Here is a 27,996-nt window from a genome sequence, read left to right as displayed (position 1 = left end):
AGAAATAGTATGTCTCTCTAAACAGAAGAGAAATTACTGGAAATTCTCTCTCCTGTCAGTTACCCTAAAAACCAGCTCCAGCAAAGCCATTTCACGAATAATTATGCATCTATAATGATCTAAATAATAATTGGAGAAAAATAGTATTTTATTGACATTAAAATCTCAATTAATACTATTGCAACTATTGAATCAAATATAAATTGAATTAAATTTTTAAATTCGACAGAAAATAGCAAATTGGTTACTAGAATATTTTGTCTCTACCAATTTCACTATTACTTCTGAGGTGTAAACCAAATATAATACTGGCATAAAGAAGGAAAAATATCTCAAGATTTCTAGGCATTTTCCTATGTCTAATAGGATGTTCTCTCTGAATTTATTTATTACAAAAATAACATTATGACAATAAAGCAAAATAATATTTAAAAGAAAGAAAAAACAAACAGTCGCAATACCAGAACACCATTGTAGTCGTTTGTGTATGTGTGACTTCTTTACTGTGTTCATGCAGAGACAAGCTTTGTAATACCATTGTAACTACTGTACAGGTGCGTGGTTAGATTCCGTTTTGACTGCTTGGTATCTCATTGTGAGCATTTCCCAGGGACACTACACAGTCTTTATAATTATGATCACTACATCTTTTGGATAACTTAGGCTTTTGCACTATTTTGTCACGATGCCTCAAACTTTTCTATCATTGTCTGTAATTACTATTATAATCTTTTATTATAAAATATTGAAACAAAGTCGCATCACTAAAAACACTGTGAGTATAATTTATTATTAAGTGTAGACTGTGTATCGTTAGCAAAACTTGTAAATGCAACGAGTCAATAAAACAGTAGAACAATGTCAAAATCATGGCTTTTGTTGGAGTATGGAACATTTCAAGCTCCCAGCACTGCGAAGGTTACATAGCATTTTTTTCACAACCAAGATGTCGCTATTCAATCTAAGTCCCTGAGTTTCTTTAAGAATTGTAAGCAAATGATATTGAATTGTTCTGAAGCAGTGAGCACTTAATAGTCCTCCTAGAATATGTCTTGGGAGTCACAGCTCCTCTCCTAGCCAGAGTGAATGGCTTTTAGGGAACCATATAATTTTTCTTAGAATTTTTTTTCTGACCTTAAGATACTGTACTCTTCAATTGTACCACACTTAATTAGTGTCATATAGTAATTATCAAAGAAGTAATAACCTGTGTATAGTACTTTAAGCTCTTAGATTTACTATAAAATCAGCAGCCTAAATCAATCTAGTCAGCCATGTATTATTTGAAAATATTAAGGACACTGCTGGGTAAGGTAAACACTCAACATCTGTTTTCTATTACTAGAATAATTGTATGTATTTTCTCTAACTGTTTATATTAACACTGCTAGTTTTTTCATCTTAAAAACAACATTCAGAAAGCTCTGCAGGGAAGCAGGTCAATTATAAAACTGGCTTTTTCTCTAAATTAGAACATCAAGGAAACCAAGATGGGATTTTACCCCAGGCTCCCTCCCCTTCCCCGCCATCCACGGTATTGTGAAAACCAGATCCCCTTCTCAGCTCAGAGCAGGCAGCCGGGAGGTGAATCCTGGGGATCCACCCCTGGGGGTCAGGGCTTCGCAGCGGCCCGGATCGCTCCCGAGGCCTCTGGGTCCCCAGGGACACTTCGCTGTCCGGAGTCCTCTCCCCTCCCGCGCTGCCAGGGTGTCCTCGCGGTTCCGCCCAGAGCCTCCATCTAATGAACCAGTTTCTGCACCCCTCTTTCTTGCAGCCCCCTCTCCCAACAACTCCGACACCTGTTCCAAGGGAACCTGGCCGGAAGCCTCTTTCTAGCTCCCGACTCGGAGAAGTCACTGGTAGCCCCTCCCCTCCGCCCCGGAGTGGCGCCCCCACACCAAGCTCGCGCGCCCCGGCTCTGTCTCCCACCCGGGTGAGCTCCTTCCTTCCTTACCTTTCTTCATGCCCGGCAGAGGTGCAGGTGCAGCCCTTGCTTGCTCAGAGCCTGGCGACTCCCACTCCCCCGGGTCCCGCTCGCACCCACCCAGGCCCCAGAATCTTCTCATCCACAGGCCCCTGAGAGCCCCCCAATGCCCTGTCCCCCTCCCCCAGCTCGCCTGTCTTCCCACCCCTCCCGCACCCTTCCCCATCCCAGGCTTACCACCTGCCTGCACCCGAGTGAATTGTCTGCAGACTGCGGGCTCCCATGCTGGGGCTGCTAGCCACCAATGAGGGCAGGGACGATGAAGTGACTCGCCCAGAAGAGCTACTTGGTGACTGGGTTGAGCCTATTCCAAACATCAGGCGTGCCAGCCAGACCCAGTCTCGCTGCCGCAGAGAGTGGTCCATAGTTCATGCCTCAAGCGTAAGTGGATCAACTCAAGCAAGAGTTGCCCACAACTTATGCCAATCAGAAACGATGGACGCAGGAAACAGCTAGGGACCCCCTGCCATGGAGCTCGCCTTCACATCCTCATGTTACTCGTTTTACTTTACTTCCTCCGTTCTCTCCTGCTGAGGTTCGTGGGGTGAGAGTTGATGCATGTTTGCGTGTCAATGCGCGCGTGAGTTTTTCATGCCACACAGCGTTTCCCTCACTTTGCTCAGTGTGCCTTTTCCTTCCCTTTTCCTTCACATCTGCTCTAGACTGATCGCATAAATCCAGATGACATAGATTTAGAAAATGAGCCCTGGTATAAATTCTTTTCAGAACTGGAGTTTGGACGCCCGGTAAGTGAGGCTAGACTATTAATATAAGAAAACTAGGAGTATGCTGTTTGATTTCTAAAATACAATTATCAGGAGACGTGGGTGTCATTCAGAGAACAAAGGCCGAATGAATGTATAATGTATACACAAACTTGGTACAGCGTAGTCCAGGTTCATTTCTGTACCAAATGCTCAAATGTGCTCAGACATTTCCTATGTGGTTTGTAGGTCATTCATTAAGATTTCTTTATATCTAATTCATTACAAGTTCAAAATGTTGAGGTAGTTTCTGTGATGGAATATTCGGACAATTATTACAGCTGTATAGAAGATTTGTATTTGTTTACAGTCTATTTGGTCTAGTTCAAGCAGAAGAGCACCTTGACATTGAGTCCTGTTTGCTGAGCAAACATCAGGCACCTGGAGAGTGCGGGCTTCTGTCTTCATTATCTCCTCGAGGCCTCGTGATGTCCCGCCAAGAAGAAGAAAATGGGGACTGGAGGGGTTAAGTAATGTGCACAAAATAGTAAATGGCAGAGTAAGAAGTTAAACCCAGAGCCTGTTAAAGAAAAATGAAAATCTCTGGGCAGTTCTCACTATAATATACTGCCAGAGTAATCCCACTATAAAATACAGTCACGTGTTGCTTAAGGATGTGGACGGGTTCTGAGAAATGTGTCATCAGGTGGACTTGCCATTGTGCAAACATCGCAGAGTACTTACACAAACCCAGATGCTAGAGCCTGCTACACGCCTAGGCTGTGTGCTATGGCCCGCTGCTCCTGGGCTACAAACCCGTACAGCAGGTTCCTGCACTCCATACTGTAGGCAACTGTAATGCAATGGTAGGTATTTGTGTACCCAAACATATCTAAACATAGAAAAGGTATGGTAAAAATGCAATCTTATAATCCCATAGGACCACCATCATATACAGGTGCATCGTTGACGGAAACGTCATTATGCAACACATGACTGTACCTAGTTTACCATTAGGGATATAAGGAAAGAAAAAAATCAGGAAGTCCTGTGGATCTTAATTTCCAGACTTGCTAGTGAAAGCCATCACAACTTCTCTAATCCCCAGACTCCCGCCAGAGGAAGCCCCGAGGTTGGGCCTTATTGCTTAGCCTGTTTGGGATAAAGAGTCAACTTGAGGCCGGGCGCGGTGGCTCACGCCTGTAATCCCAGCACTTTGGGAGGCCGAGGCAGGCGGATCACGAAATCAACAGATCGAGACCATTCTGGCCAACATGGTGAAACCCCGTCTCTGCTAAAAATACAAACATTAGTTGGGCATGGTGGCGGGTGCCTGTAGTCCCAGCTACTTGGGAGACCGAGGCAGGAGAATCGCTTGAACCTGGGAGGCGGAGATTGCAGTGAGCTGAGATCGCGCCACTGCACTCCAGCCTGGGCGACAGAGTGAGACTCCATCTCAAAAAAAAAAAAAAAATAGTCAACTTGAGGTTCAGTTAACAACTTCCCTGATTAGGAACTGTATCCACCAACAGCAGTGCATTTGATGTGTGTCAGTTACACACGTTTTTATGCGTTTTAGACTCTTAAATAACATACCAATTACACTGATAGTTTTTTTAGAAATCAGGATATAACCATTTCTATACCATATGCTGATTTATATACTTGCATATGGACCATATATGGTTTACTGATTGGTGATGGTAGTCTCTTTTGTCCATTAAACTGCAAAGGAGACTTGGTTAGACTCAAGGTAGCTTATTGAACTGAATCAAAAGTGACTGTAAATGGATATAAACCAAAGAATTTTTCTTAGGTTTATTATCTCATAGGAAGAATGTTTTCTCTCATTTTTTCTCATTTGTATCTTAGTGTGAATGTAAATGTATTTTATTTCAAGGAAAAACATTCTCTAGCTTTATTTTATATGTATTGTTGCTGTTGGTTAGAAAGTTTATAGGGACGGCCAGGCGTGGTGACTCACACCTGTAATCCCAGCACTTTGGGAGGCTGAGGCAGACGGAACACTTGAGGTCAGGAGTTCAGCCTGGCCAACATGGTGAAACCCCTTCTCTACTAAAAATACAAAAATTAGCTGGGCATGGTGGCATACGCCTGTAATCCCAGCTACTCAGGGGGCTGAGGTGGGAGAATCACTTGAACCCTGGTGGCAGAGATTGCAGTGAGCTGAGACGGTGCCACTACACTCCAGCCTGGGTGACAGAGTGAAACCCTGTCTCAAAAAAAAAAAAATGAAATAAAAAAATTCAAAAAGAAAGCTTATAGGGACTATTCTGTACTGAGCCTAAGTTATCAGCATTTTCCATAATCATTTTCAGCCACACATGGAAACTCACCAGCATGCTATCCACTTGCTCCTTTAATGTTTCTTTAATTTACCTTGCATTCCTCTGTGGCCAGAGACTAGGAGTGCTAATGAAATTTGACAAAATGAATTTATAAATATACTAATTGAACACTAGCGAATTTTCCCAGTGCTTGAGAATATTTGCAGACGTTGCACACTTCCTCCAAGCTGCCCCCATTTTGCTCCATTCATGTCATTCTGTTTGTGTAGCTGGTGCTGTCAACACTCAATTTCTAACTGTTGTCACCTTTTCCACATGTTCATTCCTTGCTGCCATTGACTCTCCTCCATTCCATCCCTACACTTCTGCTTCTGTGGTGCGTCTACACCCAGCCTCCTAAAAAGCCTCTGGACTATGTTCAAGATCATTCTTCTGGTGTTTTCAATGAGGTAAAAATACGTTATTCTCTCTTTTTCAGATATCTCCCTTAGAGGCTGTGACTGTGATTCTGCACATCTGTGTTTTACAATTCTCTGTAATGTCTAAGCTATTTTTGAAAAAAATCTATCTTTGCATCATTATGTTGCATCCAGTATCATTGCCTGGACATTAATTATGCCAGAGTTGTTGGCTATCTCTGGACTCTGGGTGAAGAATCATTCCAACCACAACTGCTAGTTATACTATTCTATGTAGTTCTGGTATTCAGCAGTGTGAAAATTAAAAATCAAAAGTATTAGTCTTAGTGCATATATTAACCACCTCTTTTTATGAGACAGAGTAAAATACTACTAGAAGGCTTCTTAGAACCATTCTATTATAATGCTTGGAGTGTGGATAATCAGATGCCTATGTCCCATATATTCCTAAAATTTATTTTTATTCTTTCATTTTCCTAAATACAACTTACGGATTGTATTATCAGTCAAGAATAGGGCTGGCAAATACCTGGAAATTGTGTATCACAACTTCCCAGTTTCATACCCATGACAGACATGACTACTCCTTTTCAACACTGTAATCCAGGCAGCCACTATAACAAATTATCATTGGCATATAAAATGAAATGCATTTGCAATCTCTACTTAAGAGCCTATAATAATCAACTAGGTGAAAAATTTACGGCAGCCAACGTATATTTTTATTTGAATCAGAGTTTTATTTGAAAGAGAGAATGATACAGGCAGAAATGATTCAGAGTCAAAAGCTTGTTACCCTGCTCTCTGCAAAGAAAAGCAGAAAATTACTTTAGAAAGTGGATAAATGACTCATTAGAAGACACAAGCAGAAATGGCACTGTTTTGCTAGCCATCAGCTATATAAAAGCCTCCTTGCAAGGAACTCTTAGAAGCAACTAGCATGGGAACAAAGTAAATAAACTGTTTTTTGCACTGTAGTTGCTCTGTGGTCTTAAGTGAATACTATAACACAATAAATATCTTATTTTCATTAAAAGTCTTAAATATGTGCAACTGGGAAACACAACCAGTAGAACCGTTGTGTTGTAGGAGGTACTACTGACACATAGTGGTGACCACTGGAATTGCAGGTATAGAGTCTCAAGGAAATATGCAAATTTCTAGCGTCTCAACTTGCAATTTCAAATTATTTACCCTGTGGTAAACATCAGAGTGTGTGTTAAATCTGAGAAGTGATCAAAATATTTATATATTAAATAAAAGGTAAAATAGAGTAATCAGGAACATTTTGGGTTATTGAATTCAGTTATTTCTAAAGGCTTACATTTTATAGCCAGGCAGGCAGGCATGTAATCTGAAGAAAATCAAATAAAACAAGGGGTTATATTCTGTATGTTATGTTACCTTAATATCTGCAGAAAGAGTCTTATTTCAACATATGAACAACCCAAGAATTTATTTTGAAATTCAATGTGGTCAGATATTTTTCTCAGATATTTCTAGGGTGTTTTTAAGGTAGTTGGTTCATAGATAACTGAAATGGAATTTAGAGTGCATCATGTCCACCTCACTCATTTTTCAGTTAAAAAAAAAGTAGAGTGCAATAATTTTAAGAAATAAGTCCAAAATCACATGGTAAGATAGTGGCAGAAAAAAAATATATCTCTCTTAACCTTCATTTCTGTGCTATTTCCTTTATATCATGCTTTTCAGCACTTCCAAGATATATATTTAGAGGATAAATCTTTTAAAAACAAATTACTTACTTAATATTATTTCTTGTTAACTATTGAATTCCTGTGAAAAGAGTTCTGTTAATTAATATTACACAATAATTCTTGGGCATAAAAATAGTAGAAACTTAATTCTATGCATTCTATTATGTGATGGTAGTGGCAAAAAAAACAAAACACATAAAAGCACTTTGCCAGTAGTTGATCTATTTGCCAGTTATCTCTGGGATTCAGAGGGGGTGCTGTATGATTCTAATAGCATATGTTAACTATGTTATTAATTTCACATTATAGTTTTTCAGAATGTAAGAAAATATATTCTCTTAAGGTTCTGGATTTTGTCTTTAATAACCTTTTGTTATTAAACATTTCTGGTAAAAACAAATGTAATTGATTAGACATTACCTTAGCTGCCATTTATCAACTGCCTGGTATATACCATGAATAACATAGATTTTAATCCATAACTGGAAAACTGGCATTAATGAAGAGCAGTTATGGATATTTAAGCAAAATTTAATCTCATAGCTACTTAACAGAAAGAGTGATTCAGTATCTGTACTTCACTAAATTGACCTTCTAAGTGTGTTAAAATAATGGTAATATGTAAATAGTAGATCATAACTGGTAAAATTTGTAACCTCTTTTCTGGAGATAATTTTCATTTTGGGATGAGTACCCTTCTTACAATTATTGTACAAGTTTTTCTCTCAGTCATCAATCTAGATTTTTTACTCTTATCTTACAATTTAATACTGAACTTTCTCTGAGTGTACACGAAACCGCAAAACTGGTTTTAGTTTATTTTGAATGTAGAAACCAGTACAAGTAGAAATAGTAGTTTCTTAGCCTAACCCTAAAACACGATCAGTTGTTACACTATGTTTTATTTCACATTACAATATTGTTTAGGCTCATTATAAGTTGACAATTCAAATTTTCTGATCACTGTAGGGTTGTTCTAAGAGTGTTGTGAACTTCACACTTTTTGGTGATCAGCTGTGTGTGAGGGTGTCCCACGAAAGCTGTGATCTGCACAGACGCCGATGCTCTCAGGCTCTTCAGTGTCGCTCTTCTGCAAACGAGTAGAATTAATATTTCTTAATTGTAATATAACGATCTGATTTTATTTTTTTTACTTGTTTGCTTTCTTTCATATTTAGTATCTATTTTTCTACCTTCCCAGTGTCTGATTCAGAGCTCAGCAAATTAAAATAACCATGTACACATATCAGACTAGCAAACCAAACTTTTCTCCTGATTTTATATTTGTTGAGAACCTAGAAATCTAAATATTTTCTAGGAACTAAAAATATTAGAATCCACTTTTTCTGTCTAAAAGGAGGATGGGAATATTCTCATGCAGAGATGCCTTTGTTTCTAGACAAGATTCCATTTTCATTTAGTAAGATAGAATTAAATTAAAATATTAGTTAATAGAAGCATAAGTTATGCAAAAGGGACCTTGTAAGACTGATATACATACAGAATTGCAAAATTGTATTGTTTTAATTGATTAATTGGTGCTAATTTACCAATTAATAGAAAACTGAGTTATAGAAATAGTTTGTAAAGTGAGATTTGATTTCCACTAAGTAGATGTTTAATACTCTGATAAAATGTTTCGAGATGATAGCAACTTAAGACAACATTTGTCAAACCTTGCCTTTCTGGCTGACATTTTTAAGCTTTCATACAGACAAATGTTTTTAAACTAGAATTCCAGTTCTTCATCAAACCAAACTTTATCTGTGATGAATTGATCATCAAATATGACCAAAGGCAAAACTATCTATACTTGGTATACATCTCCCTATACTTTCTTTATACTTCTGTTTTGTTTGGTTTTGGTTTTGGTTTTCGTTTTGTTTTGTTGTTTTTTGCTTTTGTTTTTTTGAGACGGGGTTTCACTCTCATTGCCCAGGCTGGAGTGCAGTGGCGCCATCTCGACTCGCTGCAACCTCTGCCTCCCAGATTCAAGCAATTCTTCTGCCTCAGCCTCCTACGTAGCTAGGATAACAGGAATGTGTCACCATGCCTGGCTCATTTTGGGTTTCACCACGTTGGTCAGGCTGATCTTGAACTCCTGACCACAGGTGATCCACCCACGTTGGCCTCCCAAAGTGCTGGGATTACAGGCATGAGCCACTGCACCCAGCCATCTCCCTGTGCTTTCTGGACATCATACCACAGTGTCACCTCAAACACTGGATAGCTCAGTGTCCTCTCTTGCCTTTTAGATATTTTAGCAATTATCCCAGCAGATGCCATGGAAAATAAAAAATTCATATTATCATTTTTGCTTACTATCTATTTCAGTGTATTATTCAGAATGAAGGAAAAATTTAAAAGTGCACTTTAAAAAAGTTATATTTTGCTTCATTAGCTCATTTATTTTAAACTAACCCTGAACTCACCTAATTGTAAAAGTATAACTATTTACCTGATTGAAGTACCAGGTACTTTAGTTTCTTCAAGTCAAACTCTGTGGGTTTTATTTAAACGTCATCTCTATGTTGACAGATGAATGGTGTCTTAAGTTCTGCTTATGTGTTACATTCTGAAGACAATACTTGGTAACAACAATAACAAAAACTTTAAAATGTGGTGTTTCATAAGGATTGAATGATGACTACAAATTTTTTAAAACATCAAACCATTCCTTTCTGTAGGAAATTTCTATTTACAGTCAACAGGTAAGATTCTGCAGTTCAGGTTGTAGGATAACTTTAGCTCTTATTTCAGTGTCCCTGAGAAAATATTATTAATTTCCCCCCATGCAATGCTTGGGTTGTGGATAATTTGAGCTACACAGAGAACTGCAATGCATTATATCAGAAGGGAAAGCAGATAGGTCCCAAGTAGAAATCAGGTCGCATGATCTCTCTTTGGGAAGACATTTTTGTAGTCATAATGAATGGTACTTTCAACCTCAATTTTTATAACATTCTTTTTAGGATACCTAATTTAATGTTGACAAGTGAACAAAATTTTGCCACGGTAAAATTTTTCATGGCGCTATTATCCTATCTTAACAGGCCTCCTTGTATCAGTCCTCTATAGATAGAAGCCTGGAAAGACCCATGAGGTAAGAATCTTATTATGTTGTAGCAGAATATTCTATACCAGTGGTTTCTTTTTCAACAATAAAATTATTCAGTGAAGTAGTAATGAGTATCATATATCACTCATTTTTATTTGAAGTACCATGCCTCATGAAGTTGTTTTATTTTGTTTCAGCATCATTTTATATGATCATTTCAAGAATTTCTAAAAAATTAGTGAACTAATTATAAATTCCTTCACAGACTGAGAAATCCTTCTCTTCCCTTACTCCCCTATACCCAGTTTTCTTTTCTTTAGATGGGAATTATAAGTAACTAATTTTCAATGTTGTTAAATGGCCCTTATAATAATATATTTGAAAAAAATTATAGATTAAAAAGTGTTATACACATATTTGTTAATCATACTCTGACCACACAAATCAGAAATGCTTTTATTAATACTACCAATAAATGAGGCATAAGTACAAAACATATTCAATCCTAAGACAACACTATGGTTAAATACTATTGTCCCCACTTTATCTCTGAGGAAAGTGACACCTAGGCTTAGTAACTTACCAAGTTTACACAGTTGGCAAGGAGAGAGAAAAAAAAGAAATTGAGGCAAGATAGCTTGTCACCCACTAGGCCTAACTTCCCTCAGAGTTGGCCTGAAGTAAGTTCTGTTAGCTTTAAATATCACACTTTTTAAAAAATATTACAAAATTCATGGCCAGTCACGGTGGCTCACGCCTGTAATCCCAGCAGCTGGGAGGCCGAGGGGGGCAGATCATGAGGTCAAGAGATTGAGACCATCCTGGCCAACGTGGTGAAACCCCATCACTACTAAAACTACAAAAATTAGCTAGACATGGTGGCATGCCCCTCTAGTCACAGCTATTCAGGAGGCTGAGGCAGAAGAATCGCTTGAGCCTGGGAGGGTGGAGGTTGCAGTGAGTCGAGATTGCACCACTGCACTCCAGCCTGGCAACACAGCAATACTCAGTCTAAAAAAAAAAAAAAAAAACAAATCACAAAATTCAGACATGTTCAGACATAGTTCAATAGTAATATTGAATAATACAAACTCCCAGCCATATTGTAACATCAATAACAAATATTTATGTAGTAGCATTAATTTACCCTTCTATGTGGATTTCTTTGTGAATTGGGTCAATCATAAATTGGGTTTCTGAGTGCCATCCAACTGCAATAAAATCCCTGAGAAAGGAACTCTGGAACCCCTCCTTTTTATCTTGTGCCTCTATCTATGCACCTAAAATATTTGAATTTTGGAGTTTTAATCTAATCTACAGATTGCCGTAAAGACACACAGACCCTCACATGACAGGACAGTCCCAGCAAAAACAGGTCTAGGAGATGCATCCTCTTCAGAAGAGGACAAACCAGTTCTGAGGTCTGCCTCTCCGCTTGCTTCCGTACATCCCAGACACATGTATTCGCTTTACCATTTGTAAAGCTGAGATAACAGCATATACCTCATCGGTTTGCTGTGTGGGCTAAATAAGACAAAAACATAAAGAAAGCACATAGCATTCTGCTGGGCTCCATAGGAGCTGGGGTTGCCGCTGTTGCTATTATCACTGTTGTCTACACAAGTCTTGTCTAAGAATCCAGTGATTTCATGCACAAGTGTGCTGTGCCATGTGTGGCTTCATTCATTAACATTTGTCTTAAATGATACTGTACTCAAACTCAAAACCATGACAGAAACTCCCTGCTGTTCTAGACTATTGACAGTATTTTATGCAACTGAGGGGAAGGAATCTTTAATAGTTAATTTGCTGACCAGATTACTGGTACTGATTGATTGACTGACTGATGAGACAGGGTCTTGCTCTGTTGCCCAAGCTGGAGTGCAGCGGTGCAATCATGGCTCACTGCAGCCTCAAACTCCTGGGCTCAAGCTATCCTCCCACCTCAGCCTCCTGAATAGCTGGGACTACAGGCACATGGCACAACTGGCTAACTTTTTTATTTTCTGTAGAGACAGGGTCTCACTAGGTTGTCCAGGCTGGTCTCAAACTCCTGACCTTGAGCCATCCTCCAGCCTTGGCCTCCCAAAGTACTTGATTACAGACGTGAGCCATCATACTCAGCCTTCATTCATTATTTAAATAAAAAATGTTGGAATTCCAATATAACATCTTCTAAAGCTAAGATGATAGAGATGATAGGACAAGCTGCAGGCAACCCTTGAGGTGAGAGAGATTTTCCTCTCTTGATGTCTTTTTTTTTTTTTTTTTTTCAGTTATTTCCTGTATTTGGTATGCCCCTCTGGATATATTCATGTTGTTAGAACTCCGCTTTATAGAGAAAAGATACAAGATACAAATTATAGCACTGAATTCTCAATCAACATATTACACTATAGGAGAATTTTGACGTTCAAAGATGTTTAAAAACTTAGGTTCACACAAAAACCAGCAGGTGGTTTTCTTAGGAGCATTATTTATAATTGCTAGAAGTTGGAAGCAACCAAGATATCCTTCAACAGGTGAATGGATACATAAACTGTGGCGCATCCATGTAATAGAATGTGACTCAGCAATACAAAGAAATGAGCTATCAAGTGACAAAAAACACATGGAGGAGCCTTAAAAGTGTATCACCGAGTGCAGGAAGCCAACCTGAGAGGCCACATTCTGCATGATATCAACTGGGCATGGTGAAAAGGCAAAACTGTGGAGGCCGTGGAAAGATCAATGGGTGCCAGGATGAGCGGGAGGAAGGGAGGGATGAAAAGCTGGAGGACAGAAGCTTTTTATGGCGGGAAAACTATTTTATATGATTGACACATTAAGGATGGACACACATCATTATACATTTCTCAAAACCCATAAAATGTTTAAGACAAAACATGAACTCAAATGTAAACTATGGACTTGGGGTGACGATGCATCAGGATAGATTCATCAATTGTGACAATGTACCCACCAAAAGAATAAGTAAATGATAAGGGAAACGGTGCAAGAGGAAAGGGACTATAAGGAAACTCTCTACACTTTCCAGTCATTATTTCTGTAAGCCTAAAACTGCCCTAAAAAAATTTAGTTGGCCGGGCACAGTGGTTCACGCCTGTAATCCCAACACTTCAGGAGACTGAGGCTTGAGGATTACTTGAGCTCAGGGGTTTGAGACCAGCCTGGGCAACATAGTGAGACTCTGTCTCTACATAAATAAGAAATTTTTAAAAATTAGCCAGGTGAGGTGGCACCCACCTGTGGTCCCAGCTACTCAGGAGGTTGAGGCGGGAGTCTCCCTTGAGCCCAGGAGTTTGGGGCTGCAGTGAGCTGTGATTGCACCACTGCGCTTCCAGCCTGGGTGACAGAGCCAGAAGCCATCTCAAAATAAATAATAAGGTCTATTCATTTTTTAAAAGATCTTTCTAGAGAAATCATGTTGAACATCAAGGGATGAGTTCCTAGCAATGCAGTTTTGGGGATAGAGGTTTAGGAGTTACGCCATTGTCACTAGCACGTTCCACCGGGTTTTCTGGTGCACACCCGAACCTCCTCCAGTGCCAATCAAACAGATCTGATTCCTTCTTTCAGTTCTGCAAGCATGGCCAGTGACTTCAGGAAGCGGAGGAAGAGCGAGCCTGCAGTGGGTCCACCACGGGGCTTGGGAGATCAAAGTTCGAGCAGGACTAGCCCAGGCCGAGTGGACCTCCCAGGATCAAGCACCTCTCTTACAAAGTCTTTCACTAGCTCTTCTCCTTCTTCCCCATCAAGAGCAAAAGGTGAGCATAGTAAATGAAAACACAACAATTTACTAGTTTACGTTTTAGCCTAGAGCACTGTGTGAAAGCTGGCCCAGTGATAGTGGCATGTGCCAGCTCCCACCTACAGTGTCTGGAATAAAATATAGTTTTAGAACAATAGCTTTCTTCCCACCCAGACTGACTCAAGCCGGCGAGCCACTTAGGTTGCTTAAAGAACTCTGACTAGCATCTGCTAATGCTTTTTTCCCCCAAATAGATCCCTTTCTAAACAAATTCAAAGTATCAAATAATGTATCATCAGGCTACTAAAAGATGTATTTTGTAAACATTGACATATAGTGAAAATTTTCTAATGTTTCTACAACTAACAAATCAGTCAAATTTATAGGATAGAAATCACAAGCAGCAACAGAGCAAATTGTTGCCTAAAATATACATTGGTTTGGAGGGTTTTAAAAAATTATTCAATTCTAGATTTTAAAAAAATCCGACCTATTAATTTCTTTAGCCATTTGCTGTATATTTTGGGCCACCTTCACATGAACAGTGGAGCATACACCTCCTGCAATGTAACATAGTGGTCAGTTCACAGCAGTTCACAGTCAGGACTAATTGGTCCCAAACCATAATTACATCACTGAGGAATCACCAAGCCTTTTTTTCTGGATGGCCCATCTCCTCTCTGCAAGTGTAGGGAGCTCACTGTTGAAAGGAGTAAGTCACTCCTTCTGGTTTCTGGAAGACCATTTACTGGTATTCCTTGAGGACACGAATATTTCTGAGATGGAGAGTGAGGATTGAACCAGCCCCTACAGGGAGCTAGGGCTCTACCAAATGTGGGACCCCACAATCTCCTCTAATATCTTGGGATTGAAAGAGAAGAGAAAGAGATTTTGAAATGTGTAAAGAAATTGAGCTCTAATGTAAGTTTCTATAAAACCAGACCGATTCAGCTACACCTATCAACTATAGTCACTAAAACCATTGCCACATGGTAGTTAAAAGTGGTAGCTGATTTGTGTGCAAAAGGTATTCTGGTCGTGATGATTGGACTCTGAGTAGGTGGATGCCTAGCCCTTTTAAGGCCTTGTAAAGCTGTGATATCAGCTGATGGTTCAGGGCATGTGAGCCCCATCCATCACATCTTTCCTCTGAGGAGCAGAGATGCCTTATCAGATTCAACTCACTTATTCAAATGAATATCTTAAGGTAACAAGTAGGTCATGAAATGCCATTGACCTATTATTCTTGGATACTAGCCAAAAGTTAAAAGGGTTCTGATAAATGTAGATATTTGTTTTATCACAGGGAATGTTAAATCAACTTCCTTTCCCAGACAGTGCAGATCTACCTAATGTGCTTATCTACTTTTAAAGAATTTAGAGAACATTGTAAGGTATAAGTATTGAATAGAGATATTTTCCTCCATTAGATTTTATTTCTAGGAAGAAAATGTCCTGTTAGATATAATTTGGCTCTCCATTTATTAGTTGACTCAGCAAAGCAAAAGAACATTTCCATAGCTATTCAAAATTGAGGCCAAGTGTAGATCTCTATTATCAAATTGCAAATGATTTTTCAAAGAACTCTTCTGAGAAAAAAAGCATGATATATGCACCTCTGATGAAAGTTTTGCATTATATTCAGTTTTCCTACGAGAATTATGTACCTAATAAGAGGTTAAAGGTAGAGCAATTGAAGAGGTAAATTAGTTTGTTTAAAGAGCTTTAGCTATTTTTTTCTAGAAAAATGTTAGCAGCAATAGTTCACAGCATTTTGATTTTGCAATTTTGGAGAATACTTTGCCTTATAGCTTTTAAAATCTAAAACCCACAAAAAATTATTTGATATAGTCATGAGAGTATTAATTCGATGTAAATGTATAAACCCTTCTTTACCTATGCATCATTACGAATCAAATGAGGCTCAAATTCCGGCCCTATTAAATTGAGTAAGGGTATAACACTTTTGACACTAATTGTTAAACCTTTACTACCAGATCATGCTATCAGCTGAAGCAGCACTATTGTGTTTTGGCAAACAATATTGTCAGAAAGGTGTATGAATTATGCAGTAGAAGTAGGTGTATTTGCTGACATCAGTTACTTCTTATACATAGTTTTGTCAACTCTCTCTGCAAAGCTACATTCACTGAAAAAGTATTAGCTCGCTTTAGAATTAGACCTTCGTCTCTAGAGTTGAAGCTCCATGTGTGAACAGTCGGCATCTAGATTAAAACACACTAACTGCTTTCTCCTTGCTGTGCTGTCTGATGCTTACTGACATGCTCTCCTCTCTTTGTGAACCTTTTAACTTCTCCAAATGTCTCTCTTCTACCACGCTGCTCTGGATTAAAAGGTGGGGATGATAGCAAAATATGTCCATCCCTTTGCAGTTACTCAGGGCTCAACGGCAACCCCTCCAGTGAGTTAGATTACTGTAGCACTTACAGACAGCACTTGGATGTCCCTCGGGACTCACCAAGAGCCATTAGTTTCAAGAACGGCTGGCAAATGGCCCGGCAAAACGCAGAAATCTGGAGCAGCACGGAAGAAACCGTCTCTCCCAAAATCAAATCCCGGAGCTGTGACGATCTCCTAAACGATGACTGCGATAGCTTCCCGGACCCGAAAATCAAGTCGGAAAGCATGGGCTCCCTGTTATGTGAAGAGGACTCCAAGGAGAGCTGCCCCATGGCGTGGGGGTCCCCCTATACCCAGGAGGTTCGCAGTAATGGCAGATCGAGGACCAGACACCGGTCAGCCCGCAACGCCCCGGGGTTCCTGAAGATGTACAAGAAAATGCACCGCATCAACCGCAAGGACCTGATGAACTCCGAGGTGATCTGCTCCGTGAAGTCCAGGATTCTGCAGTACGAGAGCGAGCAGCAGCACCAGGGCCTGCTGCACGCCTGGAGCCAGTCCTCCACGGAGGAGGTGCCCCGGGACATGGTGCCCACACGCATTTCCGAGTTCGAAAAGCTGATCCAGAAGTCCAAATCCATGCCAAATTTAGGGGACGACATGCTATCGCCCGTAACCCTAGAACCACCGCAAAATGGCCTATGTCCCAAGAGGCGGTTTTCCATTGAGTATTTGCTGGAGGAGGAAAATCAGAGTGGACGCCCCGCTCAGGGCCAGCGAGGCTGCCAGTCCAACGCCCTGGTGCCCATTCACATTGAAGTCACCAGCGATGAGCAGCCCCGAGCACACGTGGAGTTTTCCGACAGCGACCAGGACGGGGTTGTGTCTGACCACAGTGACTACATTCACCTAGAGGGGTCATCCTTCTGCAGTGAAAGTGACTTTGATCACTTTTCCTTCACATCCTCCGAAAGCTTTTACGGATCCAGCCACCACCACCACCACCATCACCACCACCACCACCACCACCGCCACCTCATCAGCTCCTGCAAAGGCAGGTGCCCGGCCTCCTACACTCGATTTACCACAATGTTAAAACACGAAAGAGCCAGACACGAAAACACCGAGGAGCCCAGAAGGCAAGAAATGGACCCTGGCCTTTCTAAACTTGCTTTTCTAGTCAGTCCTGTGCCTTTCCGGAGGAAAAAAAATTCAGCTCCTAAGAAACAGACTGAAAAGGCAAAATGTAAAGCATCTGTGTTTGAGGCTCTGGACTCTGCCCTTAAAGACATTTGTGACCAAATTAAAGCTGAAAAGAAAAGGGGGAGCTTGCCGGACAACAGCATCTTGCACCGCCTCATCAGTGAGCTGCTGCCAGATGTTCCCGACAGGAACTCATCCCTGAGAGCGCTGAGGAGGAGCCCCCTGCACCAGCCTCTCCACCCACTGTCTCAAGATGGTGCTATTCACTGTCCACCCTACCAGGATGACTGCGGGAGAATGCCCCACAGTGCCTCCTTCCAAGACGGGGACACAGCCAGCAACAGCTACCACCACCAAGACCGTGGCGGTGCGCTCCAAGGTGGATGAGCTTTTCTTTCTTTTTCCTTGTGGTTCAGAGACCCACCCTCCAGCTCTTTCATTTTCCATTCCAACATCTCATCACTCCCGAGCTGGGAGACCATTTGGCGTCGTTATGTGTTGTGAAGCAAAAACTTGTTGTGCAAATATGTCTTACTGAATATTTCTCATTTGCCCATGCGATATTTGGACTTGATGTGTGGCTTAAAGTGATCATCAATTCACAAAAATTTACTCTTTCAAAAACGAGAGGGAAGGCCATTTTGTAGCTCAGCATTAGGGTTGAAACAACCGTTACTCACATTGAGACAATAAATTACGTTGTGACATGAATCAAAACCTATAGTTCCACAAATAGCCTTTTAAAAATGTTTATATTAACTTTAAAACTTTACATTCATTCAGTTAATAAATAATTTGCTCACATTCTATATAGAAGATACTATATCAAAACATTCAAGAAGCAAAACTGAAATGTGTGATTAGTAATTGATGGACACGAAGAAATTAGGGTTTGTTTAATAGCTTTCTCCATTTCAAGGACACAATGGTGATAAAATTTTTGTGAATGTATCTTTAAGCTGTATATATAAAAGTCCCATTTCCACCATTTAGTGTATTCATTTTCTCTTTTCCATTACTTAATTCATTCACTTTCTCTTTCTGCTAAAACAGTCCTGTATTGAAATTTGAATTACACTATTCAGGCTAACAGTGACTCTAAACTCTATTTTCATAGATAACTTTGAAGTGGCAACACAAGAATAAATAGCAATTGAAAGGCAGAGGACTATTTTTGAGATTTATATAACTTACAGCCCAGGGTGTTTTAATATTTGTGACCAATTATTTTCATTAATTCTTACAGCGCATCTGTTCACTACGTAAATTTTAAGAGGCTGGAATGAACATTCCGGGCTGAAAGTTGGTCAACAGAGAAACTTCTATGCACCAGACACTACAGAGTGCTTTACATACGTTATCTAATAAAACTGGCATAGGCCTATGAAATGGGTGTTATTTCAAAAGCCATTTTCAATTTTGGAAGTTGGGCCCAGAGAGGAAAGGAAATTTGTCCAAGGTCACACAGAGAGTAGATAACAGAAAAGGGATTCAAACCCCTAATAATTCAGAATTTATAGTATAAAATATAATCTCAGACAAAAAAAGACATAATTCACAGTTCATACTAGTGTCAAATATGGCTCGATTGTTAATTAACTTGCACAAATCTATTTAGTCTTTATGTTTGCTTTCACTTTTGCTATACTATACACTTACGTTTATCTTTGCCTACCCTTAGACTGAAGCAACATGCTTCAAAATAATAAATTAGAATTTAAAAAATCAATTTCTACAATTGAAAATTTTCACTAATTGAAATGTGTCAGAATCCAATTTTTTAACAAATTAGCTACCTTCTCCAGGTTTTTAATATCCTAATATAACCATCTCTCAATTTTATGTGCAGATAGGAGTACATTTTTGAAACGTAACTTGAAAGGGCTTTGAAATGCATTTAAAAGTATTTTGTTTTTTAGTAAAATATTTACTTTCCAATTGTGTTTCACCCAAGTGAAAAATAGCTTATATTCCATGGGTTAGAAAAAGTAATTTAAAATTTATGATCATTAGGAGGCCCTATGATCATAAAAGTATATTAACTTAGAATTTACATCATCAAAGTAGTCAAAATCCTAAAACAATGTTTTCTTATTATGAATCAGCACTTTAAATTCTTTCATAGATGGATAAAATAAATTTTATTTTTAATGCTTCTTGTTAGTCTGGATAACTAGATTTATTTAAGGGATAAAAGAAAGAATTGACAAATACTGACCCAGTGGTACTGATAAAATTCTATAACATAGACTACTGGAATACTTTTAATGTCTAGTTACATCTCCATATGTAAGTCACGTAAGTGCAAACGGTATAAGATACTATTAAGAACTACATGCAATCAAAATTTTGTAATGTGATTATTTATGCTTTGCTTTAAGATGAACAAAAATAATTCAATATTTCATAAGCAATTTGGCAACTGACATGATGCTTTCTGTTTATCCCTTTTTTGCTTGGAGTAAGAAGAAACAATATCTCTTTGTTTCTTTGCTTTCTGATAAGGTGTTTATCATCTGGGCACAAAGGAAGGTCGTAGATAAACAGTATGGCATCTTAAGATTCAATAAGTATTTAAAAACAGAGGAAGAGTGAAGAGGGGAGAGTAAGGCAGAAGGAGAATGTTCATCACCACCCTCCTGTCATCCTCATACTTTCTTTGGTTTTATCTCTTTCTTTTTCATTACTACAGTCTTAAATTACTCCACAAAATGTTTCTTTTTCTACAAATTGTTGCTATTTTCAAATTCTCCATCCTCTATAAATCTTATAATAGTAATTATAAATAAGAAGCAAAGGCATAGAAACAGAAAGCTTTGGAAAAACTTTATATGAAAAATCCCTCTAACTATAAATTGTCTTACTGGGTGTGGCAATATAATTAATCAGCAATGTAGTAATCATATTTATATAGACAATTATAATAATTCTGCAACCTCAGATATTTTTCCTTTTGAAATGCTCTTGTTTTGTGTCTTATTTCACAACTTTATAATGACCTATGAGTTTTATGCCCATGTGTTCGATAACGATGTCTCTCCAAATTTGGGGAAAAAAATAGTGGCCACCAGGGAAAATGGCGGAACAAGTTGGCTTGTAATTAAGTGGATACTCACCATGACTGGCCCTGTTCTTTCCAATAGACCGTGAGTCCCCTAGAAGTTACTCATCCACTTTGACTGACATGGGGAGAAGTGCACCAAGGGAAAGAAGAGGAACTCCAGAAAAAGAGGTAGTTAATTTAATAGCATTGGAGTCTTTTACAGCAACACACTTGATACAGCACTTACCAGCCAAAAATTATCCCAAACCAGTAACGAACTCGGACAGGAAATGTGAAAATACTGAGAAACTAGAAACAATTTTCCCTGGGGCCCGAGCATAGCAACTCTGACCCTAGAAGCAGTCCACACCCTGACCCTAGCTGTGGGTCTTCCCTAGTGGTGGCCCAGTTTTGGCCATGAGGCCTCTCCGAGTCTTGACCTGATGCCCATGAACTTAACCATTATGACCTAAAAGTGTCCTGAGTTAGGGCACCTCGTGGAGGCAATAGGTTTCCTCTACAATTTCTTGGCCCGCTGGTCTAGGAGAAAGCCTGATGTCAACTGTGTTGTAAATCAATACAGAGCCTACAGAAATCATTTTTGCTGGCTTCCTTTTATTGGAGAGGATCCCTAAAAAGAGCTTTTAACCAGCCCAGTTCTCAGGATACTGCCCCTGGGAACCACCCACCAACTGAACTCTGTCCAGGGCCCTGAGCTGGGGCTAGAGTTCTTGCTCAAACTGCCTTGGAGCCATGAGGGCTGGATGGAAACTAAAAGCTGGACTTGGACTGGCAGCCGCTCCAGAGGATCTTATAGGCATCTGATGTAGTCCAGAGCCTGTGGGATCCCCAAAGAAGTTAGAAATGGTCCAGGATTCCTAAAGTTCACCAGAGTCATGGGGAAAAAGAATGGAGTGAAGGGATTGTTGGTTGGTGGGGAAGGAAGAGCTGGCCTAGCTAGCTATAGGGTACAGGGTACCTCAGGGAGATCTGTGGCCCCCAGAGTTTGAGGATGGGCACGTGTCACATCACATCACAACTAAAAGACGAGTGGCTGGTGGACAGAGTGTTGAAGGATTCCTGAGCCCTCTAGGGAATGCAAGATGATCACACCTATACTTTTGCCCACTAACCAGCCTCCCAGTGATAATTGAGCTAATATTTTTTGCTAATATGTTAATAAGTGTCTAATGAAGGGAATGATTACTTCTTTTATGACATCTGGTCCTTTTATTATGATTCAGAGGGAGCTGTGTCAATCTCCATAGAACATAGAGCCGTTGACCCTCCACATTTATCCTAGGAAAAGCCTTTGTAACAGCCAAAATGATGCCTAGGATGCAAACCTCTGCCGGCATTTTATTCTCTCATTATAACATTAATCTACCTTAGTTCCTAAGATTAAATATGATGGTGAATAAGCCTTCTATTATATTCCTATTATAGCTTAAATATCTAAATGAAGAATGAATGGACTTATTTATAAATTGCTTACAGGATTGACATTACATATGTTTGATGATTCCCTGAGGTTTCCTTTTTCTTTAAGGCACATTAAACTACTTTCTTGTAGAAAATTCAAATTTTAAATTAGTGCTAATTGTTTATCTTCCTTTTCAGAAATTGCCTGCAAAAGCTGTTTATGATTTTAAGGCTCAGACATCTAAGTAAGTAAGATAAATATTCATCATATGATTTAAGGTGGTTTTAAATGTTAGTAATGCTTTAAGAGATAAGCATTGCAGTAGGATGTGTTACAAATGAGGTCTAATTCCCAATGCAGCAATCTACTCTAATTAAATGGTTCCTTCAGAATTACCTTTTATTTTAAGTTTAGTTGAGAATTACTGAGTTTTAAATTACATTAAACATGTTAGGTAGAACACAATGAATTCTAAAGGATAGGAAAAACAAAAAGAATTTAGGAATATTTGTTTTTAGAATTTTTGTGTCAATAATGAATTAATGAAGTATTGGGGGCCAGGCACAGTGGCTCATGCCTGTAATCCCAGCACTTTGGGAGGCCAAGGCAGGCAGATGGCTTGAGCCCAGGAGTTCAAAACCAGCCTGGGCAACATGGCAAAACCATGTCTCTACAAAAAAATATAAAAATTAGCTAGGCATGGGGGCATACACCTGTATAGTCCCAGCTACTCAGGAGGCTGAGGCAAAAGGATTGCTTCACTGGGAGGTAGACGCTGCCGTAAGCTGAGGTTGCGCCACTGCACTCTAGCCTGGGCAACAGAGCAGGACCCTGTCTCAAAAAAAAGAATGAATAAGTAAATAAATAAAGTATTGGGGAGTAATTAACACTAGCTGGGGGAATTTGATAACATTTATTTATCCAAATATTCCAAGCATAGTTTCTGGGGTTGATGACTAGAACTTAGTACAAAGATTCCTGTATTGAAGTCTCCATCCTCAGCCTGCAAAGCTCAGAGATTCTGAGCAAAGTTTTCTCCTTTGGTCTTTTGGTGTCAGTGTTTTCACTGTCCTGAATTGCAATATTTCTTTTGCCTTTATTCTTTGCTCAGCAGATAGGCATGTGGTTGCGGAAGCACATAAGCAGACTTATATAAGAGGGAGTTGCCCAGATTTTTTGTGGCCTATGTGCACAGACCTTTAAGCAACTTTGGTCTCCAGTAGAATTCAAGACAGATATTGAATTCATTGTAAATTGTCATTAAATTATTATATGTTGTTTACACTGAATATATATATATAATAACCAAAATAATTTACTCATAAAAATGCATATAATGTGAGTTAATAGCTCTAGAAACTGTCTCTGGCAGAAGACATATAAAAATAAATCACTCAGAATTTGGTAATGCTGCTGAGATAGGAAATGAACTAGATAAGAAAAATCCTATTTAGAAATTAAGATGTTGAACATGGCTTAAATCTGGCCTGAAGAAAAGCTTACATCTTTTTTTTCAAATTAGAGAAATAAGATGCTTTGTTTCTACTGCACTCCGGTCCTAACTACTGTTCTGTGGATATGGTGTGACAATTTGTACAATGCATATCAGTTTTATAAAATAATGTTACAGAGCACACGTTTCATTTCTTCTTTGTAAAAAATCAATCCATAGCTTTCTTAAATATATAAAACCCTGAGGAATGGCAGGGGATGTGAAGTAGGAAGGGTGTCCACCCAAGGCTCACAAGGTCTTCTGAGAAGTCTTAATTTTAAAAAGCAGCTGGGCACGGTGGCTCACGCCTGTAATCCCAGCACTTTGGGAGGCCAAGGCAGACGGATCACTTGAGGTCAGAAGTTCGAGACCAGCCTGGCCAACATGGTGAAACCCCGTCTCTACTGAAAATACAAAAATTAGCCAGGGGTGGTGGTGGGTGCCTGTAATCCCAGCTACTCAGGAGGCTGAGGTGGGAGAATCACTTGAACCTGGGAGGTGAAGTTTGCAGTGAGCCGAGATCACACCACTGCACTCCAGCCTGGGTGACAGAGCAAGACTCCATCTCAAAAATAAATAAAAATAAAAGTGAGGGGAAAAAAGCAAATGGGACTTTAAAATTCTAGGTCTGAGATGAGAGGGACACAGTTTTGAAAACTTAAGAGTAAGACTTTCCTGTGTCTTAAGGACTTCAAAATTTTAAACGCAACCCGTACAAATACAAAAGAGTCTTTTTCATAGCTTTGAAAAATTGGTTGCCTCTGATTCATATGTTCATATTATATTTTAAAAAGCTAGTCTCATTTCCAGAAACAAAACATACCTAATACAAATAAAACTGTTGTGTTTTGAACATTAAATATCTTGCTTTGCTTTGTTTTCTGTTTTTTACATTAGGCATTTGCACAAAAGAAGGAAGCACTGTATTTGAATGTAAAGCTCCATGAATCTTCTTTGTTTTTAGGGTTACTGAAAATTTAACACATTTTCAATTGTGAAGATTTTAGCACTTCTAAATGTGTGATCATTCTTTTAATATACCACCATTTTTTCGATTAATTCTTTTAATCAATGAGAAGTGTTCTCCATCAGGTATAAATCTCTCTCCATCAAACGGCCTATACTAATAAATGATCCAACTGAAAATTCTGAACCAAAATTTTTTTTAAAAAGATTAAAAAATGAAAATTCTGAACAAAACAATGCAGAAGATTCCAGAGTGGGAGGGCAGATGTATTGCAAAATGAGGCTCTTGGGAGAAGATACAAATTAATCGCCCTCCATCCAAGAATAATTGCGGAGGCAAAATAATGAACCAACCTAATCACCTGGGTGATTAAGCCAGGAAAAATTGATGTAGTGAAGGTGATAAGTTTAGGTGTGAATTATTCAAAATGCATAATGTCATTATAACTTAAAATTATAAATACCCAAATCAAATATACCTACAATTTTCTTAGAAACAGCCAAAATTGAAAAATATAGTGTCTTAAAAATATTTTTATTTTTTGTAAATAAAAGATAGAAAGGCAAGCATTGGCATATGTCTTTGCACTTAAAACACATTCTTCATGCCCCACTGAAAATTAAAAGTGTAAGATCTTTTCTGTTACACAAAATAAATTCCTTATCAAGATATTCTATTAAAATACCTGTCAACCAACTTCAAAGATCCACAAATAAAATTTGTTCTGGTGTTGGCACTTCTATTCTGAGGCTACATGATATTTGTTTTCCTTCATGTAAGCTTCAGTACATCAAAAGGGGCTGGGGGGCTAGTAACTAACTAGCCAACTAGCTTCAGGACAAAAAAAAAAAAAAAAATCAGTGCAGAACTATTCCATCATTTTTCCAAGCTTCAAAATGCCTCTTCTCTGAACTAATGATAAAGTAGCAAGAGTCTGTCCCCTCCTTTAAACTTCTTATTAATCTGTCTGTGATTTATATCCAATGGAATGTTTATACTTACTCTGTTTGAAATCATTTCTAAAGTTATAATGTTTTAAGTGCATTCTAAGAATTTGCAAGGATCATTCTTATCTAATCGGACTCAATATCAATTGGATTTTTTAATATTGTAAGTATATTTGCCAAACAAATGCAGATCTAGCGAGGGTGTTGATCTTGAGAATTATTGCTGTACATCACAAAAAGACCATGTCAACGTGTCTCTTCCAGGGAGTTGTCATTTAAGAAAGGAGATACTGTGTACATCCTCAGGAAAATTGATCAAAATTGGTATGAGGGAGAACACCACGGGAGAGTGGGCATCTTCCCGATCTCATACGTAGAGGTAGGTCCTCTCCCTTTCTCTCTTGGATGGCGGTGGTTTCAAAGGTCACCGCAGATTTGAGAATAAATGACTATTTCCTTCATAGAAACTCACGCCTCCTGAGAAAGCACAGCCTGCAAGACCACCTCCGCCAGCCCAGCCCGGAGAAATCGGAGAAGCTATAGCCAAATACAACTTCAACGCAGACACAAATGTGGAGCTGTCACTGAGAAAGGTAGCCCAGCTGGTTTTTTGTTTGTTTGTTTTTGTTTGTTTGTTTTTCAGTGGGTTTGAAAAGGCTGTATCTTTTCAAAACTAAAACAGGTTATCTTTTTCTTTAGATATTTTTATGTTTACCCTATTTTCTACAAAGGACTCCTTAAGGCAGCCCAGAGTCACGGTTCCCTGCTGGTCCCTGTGTCCTTTTAGAGGAGTTCCCGTGGGATACCAGGCTTCTCCCTCTGTGGCTTAGTCTGGGAAGCCGGGCATGGGGCTGAAAATCAAGGACTTACACATTCGGGAGCCCAAAAGGAAAAAGCAGTTCGATACACTTCAAAATATGTTGTTTTGCTGCCTTATTTTTCAGTCTTTTAAAAACAAGATATTCCAATGCTTATCTTCCTCTATCTTGGAATCTAGGAACGGTCCTAGGTGAAGAAGATCCTTCCTTTTGGGGGAGCCACTTTAAGAGCCATCTCTGCAGTGCTCTTCCCTGGATCATCCTTCTTTGGGCCTCATAATTGACCCAAATTTCTCTAGCAGCCCATCCAATCCTAGTATCTCTTCTTAATAATATCAAAAGCCTCGAGGCCGGGCATGGTGGCTCACGCCTGTAGTCCCCGCACTTTGGGAGGCCAAGGCAGGTGAGCGAGATTCCATCTCAAAAAAAAAACAACAACAAAAAAACACAAACAAACAAAAACCTCTTTTAACCTGCTAGTTTACATAATTGAGAATGATAAATGAATTATTCTTATTGCTTTCTAAACATGACATATATTTGTTTGAGGTAACTGCCTCTGCACACAACACAGACGAGATAGTGATATTTAGAGTGGCTCTAGGACCGCCCACACCTACTAGTGAAATCCTTAGCCAGGTGCGATGAAGAGCAATACCACAGTCCTGGTTTGTTCTGGTCCTGGCAGAACCTTGTCTCATTCTCTCCCATCAGTCTTAATTCTGCATCATCAGCCGATTCCTTCTTTCCTACCCTCTGGGCTGCCCCACCCAGCATGAGAACCACAGAGCATTACATGAACTCTGTCTCCTGTTCCATGTTCTACAGAAAGGCTTCACCAATGCCTCTTACAGCTCACACAACAGCCTAGCAACTACCTGTTCTTGGTATACTAGAAAATCGGTGCAATTTTCAGATTTGGGGAGACTGACTTTTTTTTTTTTTTTTTGAGATGGAGTGTCACTCTGTCACCCAGGCTGGAGTGCGATGTGTGCTCTCAGCTCACTGCAACCTCCACCTCCCAGATCCAAGCGATTCTCCCACCTCAGCCTCCCAATTAGCTGGGACTACAGGTGCCCGCCACCACACCTGGCTAATTTTTGTATTTTTAGTAGAGATGGGGTTTCACTATGTTGGCCAGGCTGGTCTCGAACTCCTGACCTCATGATCCACCCGCCTTGTCCTCCCAAAGTGCTGGGATTACAGGCGTGAGCGACTGCATCCAGCCTGAGACTGACTTTTCTTGAGTATGTTCTGCTCAGCGGTGGTGAAGCACACAAAATCAACCATCCAGCGTTTCAACACAAAGAGAACTTTCAAGTGCTACTCAAGGTCGAAGTTCTTCTTGGGTAGCACCTGAAGAAGGGTGCCCTGTTGGGCTGAGATTAATGACTGTTTCAGCTCCATCACACCATCAGGTGCTGCTGCCCGAGCTTCTGTATCACCTGCTGAATGCAGCTGCAGTTTTTGCCCGGTAGCATCAACTTGCCTGCCTACTTCTAGGCTACGTGTAGTTTTGAGTTAAAGTTTAAACTGAGTTCTGCAGCACTGGCTCGGTCATGGCAGGTGGAAGTGATTCTAGAAAGTTCTATTATTGTGAAAGCCAAGGGTTCTATTCAAATCTTTAATGACAAGTATGGAATGGTCACCAACTACTCAGATGGATGCTGGGTTTCCATTGTCAGGGTGAAGACCAGGGGAATGCCAGTCTTGTCACAGCTATTGATATTCTAGGGCGCTGTCTTTCCCCCAACCCTTTAGTTCACTCTGTCACTACTTAGCGCATGTAGATTAAAGAA

General features: G+C 39.5%; 1 protein-coding gene and 1 long non-coding RNA gene across 26 annotated transcripts in view; one reads left to right on the top strand and one right to left on the bottom strand.

Annotated features, from left to right (window-relative positions):
• SORBS2 (sorbin and SH3 domain containing 2) overlaps positions 1 to 27,996 on the top strand; it is a 373,741-nt gene that overhangs the window by 318,369 nt on the left and 27,376 nt on the right. For 8 of the 25 annotated variants that reach the window (XM_055112071.2, XM_055112070.2, XM_055112073.2 and 5 more), the window contains 10 exons: positions 1,775 to 1,933; positions 2,647 to 2,730; positions 5,390 to 5,446; positions 10,188 to 10,237; positions 13,772 to 13,959; positions 16,300 to 17,886; positions 20,651 to 20,739; positions 22,171 to 22,217; positions 25,644 to 25,758; positions 25,844 to 25,972. In XM_055112071.2, coding sequence (XP_054968046.2) covers positions 1,775 to 1,933; positions 2,647 to 2,730; positions 5,390 to 5,446; positions 10,188 to 10,237; positions 13,772 to 13,959; positions 16,300 to 17,886; positions 20,651 to 20,739; positions 22,171 to 22,217; positions 25,644 to 25,758; positions 25,844 to 25,972 — 2,505 coding nt within the window. The remainder of the gene's footprint in view (positions 1 to 1,774; positions 1,934 to 2,646; positions 2,731 to 5,389; positions 5,447 to 10,187; positions 10,238 to 13,771; positions 13,960 to 16,299; positions 17,887 to 20,650; positions 20,740 to 22,170; positions 22,218 to 25,643; positions 25,759 to 25,843; positions 25,973 to 27,996) is intronic. The other 17 variants (XM_055112083.2, XM_057302235.2, XM_057302234.2 and 14 more) reach the window with 7 other exon arrangements.
• Positions 7,804 to 27,996, bottom strand: part of LOC103786948 (uncharacterized) — a 65,912-nt gene continuing 45,719 nt past the window's right edge. Inside the window, exon 4 of the long non-coding RNA XR_004671304.3 lies at positions 7,804 to 8,224. This is a non-coding gene — a long non-coding RNA (uncharacterized LOC103786948). The remainder of the gene's footprint in view (positions 8,225 to 27,996) is intronic.

This window comes from Pan paniscus, chromosome 3 (assembly GCF_029289425.2).
Source record: "Pan paniscus chromosome 3, NHGRI_mPanPan1-v2.0_pri, whole genome shotgun sequence".
Taxonomy (NCBI): Eukaryota; Metazoa; Chordata; class Mammalia; order Primates; family Hominidae; genus Pan; species Pan paniscus.
Note: the sequence above shows the minus strand (reverse complement) of the source record. Positions and strands in the feature narration are given on the sequence as shown.